Source organism: Aspergillus luchuensis, chromosome 4, assembly GCF_016861625.1.
Source record: "Aspergillus luchuensis IFO 4308 DNA, chromosome 4, nearly complete sequence".
Taxonomy (NCBI): domain Eukaryota; kingdom Fungi; phylum Ascomycota; class Eurotiomycetes; order Eurotiales; family Aspergillaceae; genus Aspergillus; species Aspergillus luchuensis.
In genome coordinates, this window is record NC_054852.1 from 1739317 (window position 1) to 1751550 (window position 12234).

At 51.8% G+C, this 12234-nt stretch overlaps 4 protein-coding genes across 4 annotated transcripts; 1 reads left to right on the plus strand and 3 right to left on the minus strand.

Annotated features, from left to right (window-relative positions):
• Positions 1 to 271: 271 nt before the first annotated feature.
• Positions 272 to 2375, minus strand: AKAW2_40634A (alkaline phosphatase family protein; the record flags this gene model as incomplete). The annotated part of the gene is made up of 3 exons (XM_041688983.1): positions 272 to 2037; positions 2101 to 2239; positions 2298 to 2375. The coding sequence occupies 3 exons, from the start codon at positions 2373 to 2375 to the stop codon at positions 272 to 274; spliced, it is 1983 nt and encodes a 660-aa protein (XP_041542714.1).
• Positions 2376 to 2707: 332 nt separating this feature from the next.
• Positions 2708 to 3661, minus strand: AKAW2_40635A (putative class III chitinase; the record flags this gene model as incomplete). Its single annotated transcript, XM_041688984.1, has 1 exon — positions 2708 to 3661. The coding sequence occupies one exon, from the start codon at positions 3659 to 3661 to the stop codon at positions 2708 to 2710; it is 954 nt and encodes a 317-aa protein (XP_041542715.1).
• Positions 3662 to 4744: 1083 nt separating this feature from the next.
• AKAW2_40636S (putative spindle pole body associated protein SnaD) lies at positions 4745 to 7351 on the plus strand (the record flags this gene model as incomplete). Its single annotated transcript, XM_041688985.1, has 1 exon — positions 4745 to 7351. The coding sequence occupies one exon, from the start codon at positions 4745 to 4747 to the stop codon at positions 7349 to 7351; it is 2607 nt and encodes an 868-aa protein (XP_041542716.1).
• Positions 7352 to 7923: 572 nt separating this feature from the next.
• On the minus strand, positions 7924 to 9883 carry AKAW2_40637A (uncharacterized protein; the record flags this gene model as incomplete). The annotated part of the gene is made up of 3 exons (XM_041688986.1): positions 7924 to 9325; positions 9374 to 9651; positions 9704 to 9883. The coding sequence occupies 3 exons, from the start codon at positions 9881 to 9883 to the stop codon at positions 7924 to 7926; spliced, it is 1860 nt and encodes a 619-aa protein (XP_041542717.1).
• Between the last annotated feature and the right edge of the window lie 2351 nt (positions 9884 to 12234).

Here is a 12234-nt window from a genome sequence, read left to right on the forward strand (position 1 = left end):
TGACTTGATTTACTTTTGCTTATCTTTTTTTTCTCTTTTTCGCTAATATCTGACTGGCCCTCTGGGACATCAATCGATGCTATGGAAGCTTATCTTTTGTGTCTTATAAGATATATACCACTAGTAACATTATACTTAGTATATCACAAGTCAAAAATAGTAGATTATTCAGAATAGATTATTTTGAGAACAATAATGCCAAACACCACCGAAAGAGGCGAGAAATATATTAATTGTCCAATCACAGACCCCATACCAATAAATCAATCAATCAATCCACCCTCTCCACCCGTCTAACTCTATCCAATACCTCATAGGCCTGCTCCAACACAAACGAGCGCACACGACCTACCGTTTCCTCGACGCGGCCAATCACCGTCTTAACAACTGCATCCCATGTACTATCCTCCTCGCGATCATCCAAGAGGAGCTTACCCGGCGGGAAGCGAGGATGTTTCCAGGTCGACGCAGAGGCGACCACAGCCTCCTGGCCAGACAGAGGCACAGCAAGAGAGTATTTCCAGATCAGGTCGGTATTGACGTAGAGGGAATAAGTGAAGACAGAGCTGGGGATGGAGATGGTCTTGCCAGTTGAGGTGGTGATGAGCTCATCTTGAACGTCAATATCGATGAGGCCGTATTTGGTGTTTCCGTCGGGGATGTATTTGATGGCGACGTCTTCGTCGTCGTCCTGGCGGTAGGTCCGGATGGGGAGGTAGAACATGTTGAGCGGGCCGACACAGAACTCGTGCAGTCCTTCGCCGGCGGTGTTGGGGAGGAGTTCCTCGTGGCTGAAGTCGAGGTCGGGGTCTGGGAAACGCGTGGCTCCGAATTCGTGACGGTCTCCGCTGAGGAGGACGATGCGGACGCCGAGTTCGCGCTCGGCGCGCCACATGGCTTCGAAGACGGTGCGGCGTTCGTTGAGGAATCCTCCCCATGTGTCGGTGGTGCCGACATGCCAGTTCTTGGTGAAGGGGACGCTGGAGGCTACGATCTTCCAGCGGACTTCGGCTGGTTCGGGACGGGCGAGGAAGGCGAGGAGAGACTGGAGCTGTGCGGAGCCGAGGATGGTGGAGTTGGGCTGGGCGGGCTCGGAGCGGTAGGTGCGCGTGTCTACCATGAAGAATGAAGCTGGGCCATTGATGAAGGAGAAGTAGGTGGTGTTTTCGGGCTTAGCAAAGGGTGTTGGCGGGATGGGAGGGTTCGCGCTGACGTGGTAATGGATGTAGGGCTCCGCGGCGGCGGGATATGGCGCCGTGGTGTTTCCCTTGGACCAGTCATTCTCGATCTCGTGGTCATCTAGTGTGTGAATCCAAGGGAGACCATCTTGGGCTTTGTTCCATGACGGGGAGGAATAGACCCGGCGGTACTCGCTGCGGTAGTGAGAGATTGAGGAGCCAAAACGCTGAGGCACATCGACGTAAATGAAATCACCTAGGAACAACATGAACGCTGGTCGGAGAAGAGATGGCAGCCGATTGACCGTCTCTGTCATCATCTCAAGTCCTGGGATGCGTAGTGGATGCGATAGCGGGTTGTAGGGGAAATTCGCCTTCATGCAGCTCGATGTGAGGAAGCTCAGACGGTTTGCTGATTTGGAGCCGGGCATCGGTGCGGTGACGAAAGAGCCCGTCAGATTGTTGGACAGAGAATAGCGGTACGCGGATGAGGGCTCCAGATTCTTGATGGTCACGGTGGTTGTGAAGTCCGTCGCATCCGTCAGCGAGTAAATCACGCCTTCTTCTGTCCATCTCGAGGGGTCCTCCTCTGTTGGCTGATAGTATACGATCAAGGGTAGCTGAGCCGGGTCGGGTTCGCGGACCAGCAAATTCGCGGTCGTCGGAGAGACGTAACCAATACGAGAGAAAGCAAGGTCATTGCTGGGATAGAGGATGAAGCCTCGTCCCACGAAGTCTAGGGTGAGGAGGGCGAGGACAATGTTGATCAGGACGGTCAAACGCGTTGACAGCGGTAGTCGGGGAGACGGCAGCCCAGTCAGCAAGACCTTGAGGACGCCTTTAGTTGGCGGCGGAGATCCTATAGGATGTTACTTTGTGTGCTTTTGAGGGGGTAGAGCCTGCTCATGTTGCGCCTACTTACTGGAAGCATGTTGAGCATCCTCATTGCCCTTGCGCCGATCGGTATTGCTCTGGTCGCCCGGCCGGCCAAGCGACACCAATGAAGCTAGGTAAACAGCTAGAAATGTGACTATAAGAGGTGGGAAATGATGGCCAGGAATCTATATAGCTCCAATTAGCTACCATGATTGCGTAGGCCATGAAGAACAGTCAACGCACCCAGCGGAGGAAGAAGAAGGCTGTCACTCGGAGGGCCGCGGAGCTCGTAGCAGCAGCTACGCGGGGAATAGACACCATGGCGTCGAGAAGCTGTCGACACGATCTACGCGGATGAAGAGGAGTCAGAGCATCACCAGCTCATGCAGCTCTTCCAGAGAGACAGATGAGAAGGAGAACAAGAGAGGTAGTTAAGGGCGAAGAAGAAGAGGAAGAAGCAATTCACAGTTAGTCGAGTAGATCAACTGATTAATCCGAAAAGGCGGAACGGATGAGGCGCCGCAGCGATGACGACATGCTCTCCAACCCAAAACAACATCAAGCCACCAACCCAATGTATAAGTCAGTTGTTAATTCTCAATTGCTCTATAACTTATATATGCAAGGTGTGGAAGTAGCTGCACGCTATGTATTTATCGCTGCTGCATCATGTCCCGAAGTAGATTCATCAAGCTGTTGGCCATTGGTCCCGAGCGCATCATACGCGCAACGTGTAGCACCTCCTTCATATTCATGCTCAAGCTCATCGCCGCCGCCCACTGCCAGGGGGCTTCTCGGTCTCCCGGTTTCGAGTTGAAATATTCCCAACCCATCACGCCTCCGAAGTTGGGGAAGCGTTCAACCAGCAGACCTAGGATCGGCCCGATCTTTTCCAGTGGTACATAGCCCTGCGATCCATTCCCCGGATTCGTCAACAGCCCGTATACCACCCGGTTCGGGGCCCAGCCCTGTGCAATCATGGTCGCATACATCCGAGGGTCGTCTGGGTGGCCCCAACCATTATAAAACTGGGTATTATACCAGCTGATTTTGGAGGCTCGCTGTCGCTCTAGCTCGCGATAGTCGAAGCCGGACAGGTTGCCCATGCCCAACATGGCCGCCGCCACTGGAGCCAACGTAATGATGAAGTCGTCACCCATGTCAAGCTTGAGCCGGTCGATCAGCCGGATAATGCCCGACAACGACATCTCTTCCTCCACATCCAGATCCAGCCCGTCCAGTTCATGGCGCCGCACCATGTCCCGCAAGGGTTGATAGTATAGTTCAAATTTCTCCTCATTACCGTCCAGGCAGCGGAATGAGCCCTGCGCCGCGCCTCCCAGGAGTCCCATGACACGAACCCCGCTCTGCTTCACGGCCGGCACTTCGGCCCACAGCGGTTCATACAGCGGCATATGAGGGGGATCATTATTGAGAGTAATGTGCTGTGGATCGGCATTGAGGTGAAAAGCGGCCAGGATGATGTGGGTGACGCCAGTATTGTTGTCCAGCAGCGGCAGCATGGAGCAGTACTGGCCATCAGGACAGATCGTCTGATGATAGAGAATCACCCGAGGGCGCTCGGGTTGCGGAGACACGGGAGGCATATTTTGAGTTGACCCTCAAGAGGAGGTTGAAATCACTTGCTGGTATAAAGAAGAGCAAGAGTGTGTAGGATGCGCGCAATGGCGCTCTCCGATGGTTTCAGCGGGGAATGGGAGCCATGCGTAATCCGTCAATGAATGGCCCACTGATTAGCCGTTCAGTCCTCGCCTATCACTTGGGATGGATGTGAAACCCGACCTGCAGCCAAATTGGAAGGGATCAAAAGGCTGCATGAAAACAACCCCTCATGTTAAGCATATGCAGTGAATCCTAACTGAAGACGTCTGGCTTTGATCATGCGCTCTGTTGGAGACTCTTTTCTGTGTCACCTTCTATGTGATTATGTCAGCATCACCGACAATAAGACCAACACCAAATCAATCACCAACTGTTCAATTTAATTGAACCCTTGCTACAACACACATGACAAATCAAGAGACATACATGCTATTCCAGTTGCCACTGTCTGTCAGGTTGATACTACAGTCTGGGCGAAATATATGGACAAGTTTGAGATTCACTTCTGTGTACTCTGTAGATTGAAGCAGTTCAGGGAGCTCCAACGACTCGGTTCTTCTGCGCAAAGGCATTGAGCACGTTTTCTCTAAATCTATCTCCGCATGCACTCCACTAGTCTTATCGTTCTATGCTCGATCTCTTGGTCCTCATGCCATTATCGTCCTACTTCATTTCTATTTAATGAATAACCAAGTAAATATAGTCTCGGTGGATCCCAATGCGGAGCTACCGAGATCGCGCTAGTCCTCATTGAGCTTTCGCGGCTCTCTCTGCCTGAGGATGCAGGCCAGCAACGACGGGCCAATTGCGGTTCCTGCCTGCCTGGGGCTGCCATGTTTGACGGGATCCTCCATCCATCTTCCACTCTTTCTCCCATTCAGAGCAATTAACTAGTCGTTAACTGACGCGCATTTTCCCTCCCGATCGCCTATCCTTATCGGCTCATTTATCCACAACCCCTATTCTCCGAAGAATCGATGATGTGCCTGATTGGGACGTGAAGTTGTGACCGATCTTATCGCATATGTTACCCTGATCAATAAACAATCCCAATCGTTTCCGCCGTCATGGACACGACTTCCCACGACACCGTTGGCGCGTCCACGCTGGCCACTCCTCTCTTCATGCCTTCATCACCGCCGTCCCATCCTGATCAAGGAGAGAGCTATTCTCCGGTCAGCACAAGGAGTTTCCATTTTAGCTCGCGCGGCGCGACCGGCGCAGACCTCGATGACGCGCGTTCGCCGCAACGCCGCTCCCCCAAATCCTCCAGGGCATCCTCTCTCGAGCGCGCCGCGAACGAGATCGATGCCCGTCTGGCGCAGTACACAGTCGACTTCAGCCAGTTTCCGAGCAACCACGCGCTGGATGAGGAGCCCCTGGAGGAGTTGAGACTGCCACATGAGGACAACTTGTCCGACGTCGGTGGTCCGGATGACTTTACTGCCAATTTGGAGAAGTATCTCATGGGGGAGGATGATACCATGGACCGCAAGCATTTCAGCATAGACCACATGGAGCGCGACCTGTTCGAGCCAGAACTCCATTCCGATGCTGAGCACGAGTCAGAACCCGAGCCGGAGCTGCAGGACGAACTTCCCCAGCCGCAATCCCAGCCACAGATCCAGAGACAAGAAGCGAAACAACCCCAGCAGCAGGAAGACTCCCAGAACAACTCTCAATTGCACCAACCAGCTGTTGAAGATGAGCCGGAGGTCAGCGGATATAGTGAATTCGGGCCTCCTGTCGACATGTCTACCCCGTCGCATCTGCTGCGTCGGGCCGGCGGACTCGGGAAAGAAATAACCCATCTCGAAAATATTGAAGAAGATCCGGATGACGAGATGGAAGCGACCACAACTACACCCTCCGTTCGCAAGCACAAGCGCACTTCCAGTAAGAACGAGAAGGACGTGACCGAGGATCTGCGCCGGCAGATTGCAGAGCTCAAGGATGCGCTGCGCGAGCGTGATGAACAACTCGAAAGGAACCACAGGCGTGTTTTGGAGGCAGCCTCTGCAGGAGAGCAAATCAAGCACCTACAAGGGGAGCTACAGAGAAAGTCGGAACTGCTCGAAGAACTGTACGCTAAGCGCAGCGACGAGACACTCCTGCGCGAGCAAATCCAGCTTCTACAAAAACAAAACCAGGAGAAAGAGTCCTTCCTCCAAAAGTCTACCATGAACGCGTCCGAGCTGGGCACTTTGCAAAAGCAGATGAGTGACATGCAGAAAGAGCTGCAGAGTCGAAGCTCGCACTCCGATATCGACACCGAGCGCCTTGAGACGATCGCCTATCTGCGCCAGCAATTGGACTTGGCTCAGGAGCAGCTGCGAAAGCGCGACGCAACCTTGGACGAGACAATGGCTAAGCTGAAGGAGGTTGCAGCTGCCAAGGAGCAGCAGCTCCGGGAGAAGAATAGCGAAATCGATGGCCTCAAAGCTCAGGTCAGCGACAATCTACTAGAGGTCGAAAAGCTGGAAAGGGAGCTCGACCGTGTCAACCAGGCATATGAAACTCTCGAGGAACGAATCGCCTCTCTAGAAACCAAGAACCGACCATTAGAAGAGAAGAACAGCACACTGGAAGCCGATCTGACGCGCGCACAGTCGCAAGTCACCGCGCAAGAAAATGCCCTCAAAGCCATGGCAGCGGATCTCCCGCTCGAGACGGGCAACACCTACACTGAGATTCTCGAATTGATCAAAGACCTCGGCCAGCCCAGCGTTCGACGCACACCAGACCCCTTCGCCAAGGACAAACTCCCCCAGGACCAAGACACGTCCCAGGACTTCGAACTCAAACACTTCCACGAAGAACTATTGAAGCTCCAAACCGAACTAGCAGAAGCCACCTCGGCGAAAACCACCCTCGAGCTACAACTGACCCGCTCGCAAGACCAAGCCACAGAAGCACAAACCCTCATCCACTCCATCGAAACCGAAAACACGCGCCTAACCAAACGCGCCGACGAGCTCAAATCCTCCCTCGACAAAGCCCAACAAGAGCTATCCCAAGCCAACGAAGAACGCACGCGGGCCCTGGAAACCATCACTCGTCTCAAGAAGGAACAAGAGGACCTCCAAAACGCCACCCAACAGCAACCCAGCCCACCCCCATCCCCTCCAACAAACACCCACCAACACCAACCCCAATCCACATCCACATCCGCATCCACAACCCAAATCCAAACCCTCCAAACCGAACTCACCACCCTCCGCGCCACCAACACCAACCTCCAAACCCTCCTCACCAGCACCACCAACCGCGAAACCAAACTCAAAGCGCACATCCTCACCCTGCGCGACCGGCATCACACCGAACTCCGCGCGCAGAGAACCAAAATCGAGCACCTCGAATCCATCATCGCCACGAAGGACGAAACCGCCGCTGCAGTCGACGAACGCATCGCGCGGTCCGTCGAGAAGCGCGAGAAGGAGTGGCAGCGGCGCGTGGATCTCCTGCTCAAGGAGCGTGAGAGGATGAGTCGTGCGTTAATGTGGTCGTGGGGTGAGAAGGAGATGGGGAGTGTCAAGGAAAACGATAAGGAGAATGTCACTGTCGATGAGAAGGGGAGGAAGAGGCAGGCGTATCGGTATAAGTATGCTACTGGAGTGGATGGGGAGATGAAGACGAAGTCGTCGCAGTCTCGGTCGGGGTCGAAGAGAGCTTGAGCAGCTTAGCTTAGGGTCATCTGGACTCTATGGTTCTGGTGCTCATCGCCTTAGCCCAGATCTGTCTGGTTGTTTGCTTGATTGTTTGCTTGTTTGTTCGTTTGGCCTACCTACTTGCGGATTGTGTGGGATTGCGGCATTACTATCTAGGACTGGGGTCTTCTATGGTGTCTCGGGTATATACATTTACAAACGGTTGGGCTGGAGGTGCCGGTGTTGTGTTGTGTGCTGTATAAGGGGGTTATGGCTTTAGTTTCTTGTCCTGTGGCGTTTGGGGTTGTTTTCGAATGGTCGGGTTGAGACGTACATAACATGGTAGTTAATCTGATCTCTACATTTCAATTGATCCGAAAAGAGTGTGATATGTGATAATTGCATAGTACAGAAGAACTAGTAGCAAGCAGAAGAATAAAATCATAATAGTATTCAATCAAATAGTATATGGCAAGAAAGGTAAACAAAGGAAAAAAAAAAGAAGCGTGCTAGTATACATTTTATATCAATCATGAGCCAATAAGAACGTGATAATAGAGCCGATTAAATCATAGCCAGTCCGACCCGCAGACTTCAGTTCAAAATGCGTACATGCCGTGGGCACTAGTAGTTCGCGTGGTACCTCTATACGTGTTTCCATCAGCGAAGATGTCTTCTGGTTCATCAACAGAGGCGCCAGACTCGCGGATACAGTCTAAACTGGATGTTGTGCCGAACCCTCCACAGGTGTTGCTGCGGGGCCGCCGGGTGCTGGAGTACACGATTTCGACGTCGTTTCGACGCCGCCGTGAGGGCATTCGACGGTGGGTGTCAAAATACGATCGACGAGCGTAGCGGCTTTGTTGGGGATGGTACTGGCTTTGTGTGTGTCGCGGGATCTGGCATGCTTCAAATCGGTAGACTTGGCTTCGTCGTCCGCTCGAACGAATCGAGTTTTGGCGTCTGGATCGTCCGTGCTGTGATAGAGAGCCATGGTAGCTGTGATTCGGCTGTCGTGGTGGAATTGGAGGTACGACCGGAGGTTTGGGCCGAGAGAAGTTGTACTGGCTAGTTATTGGAGCTGTGTGTGACGTATTGGATCTCTGAACCCTGAGTGGCTCTGGTGCGACAACTTCGGGGGCGTCGGCGGAGCTGCTTGATATTGATCGTGGAAGCGTGCTTCCTTCAGATCGACTAGTCTTAAGCTCAGGGTTACTGGTCGTCATGGAAAATATAGACCTCTCCACGGGAGGAGAGGAGGGGAATGGAAGTTCCACAGGGGAAGAGGCCAGTGGGTGTCCAGGAGCATATTCCCTTTTGGGAGTCGGCGGTGGCTCGATGTTGTCTGTTGAGTGCTCCTCTGCTGGTTGCTCAACGTCCGCAACAGCATCGGGACCAGCGAGAGCAAGGATTTCAGGGTCCGATGACAACGAGATCTGACTTGCGAAAACCTTGGGAAGGAGTCGGAAAGGAGATCCAGAGGGTTGGTGCCTTCTATGTCTGAAATTTGGGGATCCTGGGAGTTCTGCCAGTACAGCCTGACGATAAGGGTCATAAGGAGCCCTTAACGTGGCTTTGGGAGGTGTAACCGAGGCATTTGAGCTGACATCGGAGTTTGTTCCATCCCTGGAAGAATTCTTGGATGGCGTGCCATCGACAGAGAGTGTAGTTCCAGAATAAATGCCTGAGCCCTCTGATTCACATTTTGTGTCGAGCTTCAACTGGGGTTTCTCATGTATGGAGGCAGGATGATCAATACTACCAGCTTTACATATGGAGTTGCTGCTAGATGACAGGTACAGGTCTCGCCCAAATGTCACATCAGGTCGACGGCAAACGTGATAGATGTCATTTTCCAGACTGACATGGCTTCCCATCGTTGAGCTGGCAGACATTTTGTCATCGCATGTCGATAGTTGTGGCTTGTATACACCGAGAAGAGAGATATCGTACGGACGCTCGCAGATTTCCCTTGAGCAGAAGAAAAGACACACAGTCACGCTGCGGCGAGTCAGTAAGCACATCCAAAAGTTGGGCCAGCAGACATACAATGATATGATGGAAACAATAACAGAAGCCCGTTGAAGCGCGCAGCTGATACCGATCTTCCAGAAGTCACCACCACCATCATCCGCTAGGCAGTACACCTGCTGCGAAACCAGCACTAGTCCTGCTGCGCTGGCAGCGATCCAAATAAGTATCGTCAGTCGCAGGATGTAGGTACAAGCGGCATTCAGCAAAGCTTTCTGACTCGCGAATCCTACAACCTTATTGTATTGCCAGGCAAGGAGGCTGTGAAGAGCGACAAGAGGAACGGTGAAGAATGACTAGTATCCGTCAGCATCTTTACCAGCCGTCCAGGTCAAGGCAGAGACTTACCGCGACAAGAGCCAGTATCAAGCTCGGGGTCATCTTTGAGTCCACACGGCGGATCCCATACAGGTAAAGCACGATGGCCCATTCAATGAAGGAGTCGAGGAGCATGACATATAACGAGATGAATATCACTACCTTGGTCCAAACGCCTCCTTTTGGGGAGGCTATCGAACGGTTGAACATGATGGACCGCGTCGAGAGTAGCTGGAACCAGCTGCGCTACGGCTTTGGTTAACAAGATTCGCCAAGCATCCAGTGGTCTGAGAGGTTAGTGATGATGAGAATCGATGTGTCGGAAAGGCTAGGTAGGTGCAGCCCATAAAGAACATGTGGGTGGTAAACGCGACGGGGAAACAATGGAAGAGAAGCAAAACAATGGGCGATGGCCGACTAAAAGGATGTATATGCTGAATGAATGGCCTCGCGCGTGAACGCGGAGGCCCGAGGGGTTGGAATGGGCGATCCCGAGGCATGCCCACTAGCAGAATAGGGAATTGGTAGGAATATGGCCTGTGGTGTTTGTTGTCACTGCCTGATATGGGAGAGCTGTCCTTGAGGAATGCAGACTAAACTGGCATCCGCGGTCATTGGGCCATCGCGCGACTACGATAGTTTGCCCCTATTCTCCTGTTGAGTGTTAGTCATCGGAGCTATTATGCACATCCTTGGGATTCAATTGCAAATTATGTTCCATCAGGGATCGAGTGTTAGCCCTGGGTGTGAGTAATAAAGCGAAGTTTCTCCTTGAGTAAACCGCGATTGAATCCCAGCGTCATCATCGCGTGGTAAACGCGGGTTGTCAAAGCTAAAGTGGGCGCCGGTAGGAGACAGAGTGGTCAAGCATAGAATGCAGGATGCGATGCAGAATCCAGGGCTGCAGATAGATAAGGCTAGGGATGAGCGAGGAGCCGAAGGGGACTCCATCGCCATGATGTGGTTGAAAACGATGAAAGGGATGGGACACGTGATGGGCAGCAGGCTCACAGGAGTCACTCGCTCCAACTTTCTCGTCTTTTCTCCTCTCTTCCCTTCTGTCCCTCGTCTCATCCTACTTATCTTGCCTCCTTTCCCCTCTGGTGAGGTTTCTGCAAGGAAAGACCCTACTACAAGTTTATTTATACGGGCACCCAAGTAACGCCGACAAATAAAAGCATGAAGGGCTGGGAACAGGAACTGATTTCTCTACTCCCTGAGTCACTTCATACCGGTAAAATGGGTTCCCTATAGTTCTAATTGATTTGGGCCAGCAGGGTGGTTTGCAGGTGGTTCATTTACGCTATGGCGTCATCACCTGCCTTTATAAACCCTAGAAGATCCATGCATTGAGGCGGGTCTCCGAAACCGATCTACAATGGGCCATGTCCTGTAGTGCTATTTACATTACTCAGATTGAATGCAGAGCACCTGGTAGGCGTTCAATTCTGAGATATGATGTTCATCAATAACAGAAGTGGTGGAGCGGAATCTCACCTGGCGCCATCCACTCTCACCATCCGGCAATCTAGCACTATGCTCTCCGCGAATGGCCTGAACATGTTCCCGTTGACTAATTTTATCGCTGGGCTCTAAGGGCTATAATCTATCTACAGCATATTTTCCATGTGTGAGAGTGCTCGTCCATATCCCGGCTGCAGAGTGTTATACCATATGTATATGCTGTGATGTGCGCCCTCATCACATATTCTCTATAGTATTCATGGAACGGATATGCCAGAGTTATAGATCATTCAGTGTCTTGGAAGTCATTAGAGTGTTCTGATCAAATGCTGAAATGTCACGCTATGAATCGCGTGCAACATTGAAGTCATACTTATATATGAAGAGGCAATATATATACTATACTCATTGCAATTACTAAACAGCTCACACCAACCATTCCTATCGTCGACAATATCCTGCCATCATGATCTATATCCCTGGTCCCCTCCGTCATTCCATTTCTTCAACAAGCTTCCTAATACATCTGCCCGACTCGTGCAGGCCCAATCTACAATTCGAGTACTTTATTTGTTGACAAAACATGCTACCACATACGAGGTATCGCTAAGCACATATGGAATTTGTGGCTGCCTATACAGAGTCTTCCATATGACATTTATTTATAGCAAAACAACAGAATACCAAAAGATAACGAATTGCTGGTCATGATACTGCTAGTAGTATGCAAGTGCCATAACCAGTGCATACTATCAAGGTGATGCTCATCCAAAAGAGGGATCCACTGGAATTCTCCCACATGCCAAGTCCTCTCTTGTGGGAGCTGAAGGCGTGAAACTTGCCCCAAACCGGCTACATTCCGGGGTTTTATCAGTCCCACCGCATTGTTCATTTTGATTAAGCCTCAAACTCGATGATGGTTCGGGCGGACGGACGGCGCGCGCGGGAAGGTTAATGTTTGTGTTTATTGTTTACTCTTTGAGTTCGTGTTTGTTGAGACTCATATACGCGTGTTTGGTCAAGCAGTATCTTCTGGAAGTAAGTAGGCTGCAGCATTCTTGGGGAATCTCACTATTCCGATACCTATCTTTACTGGG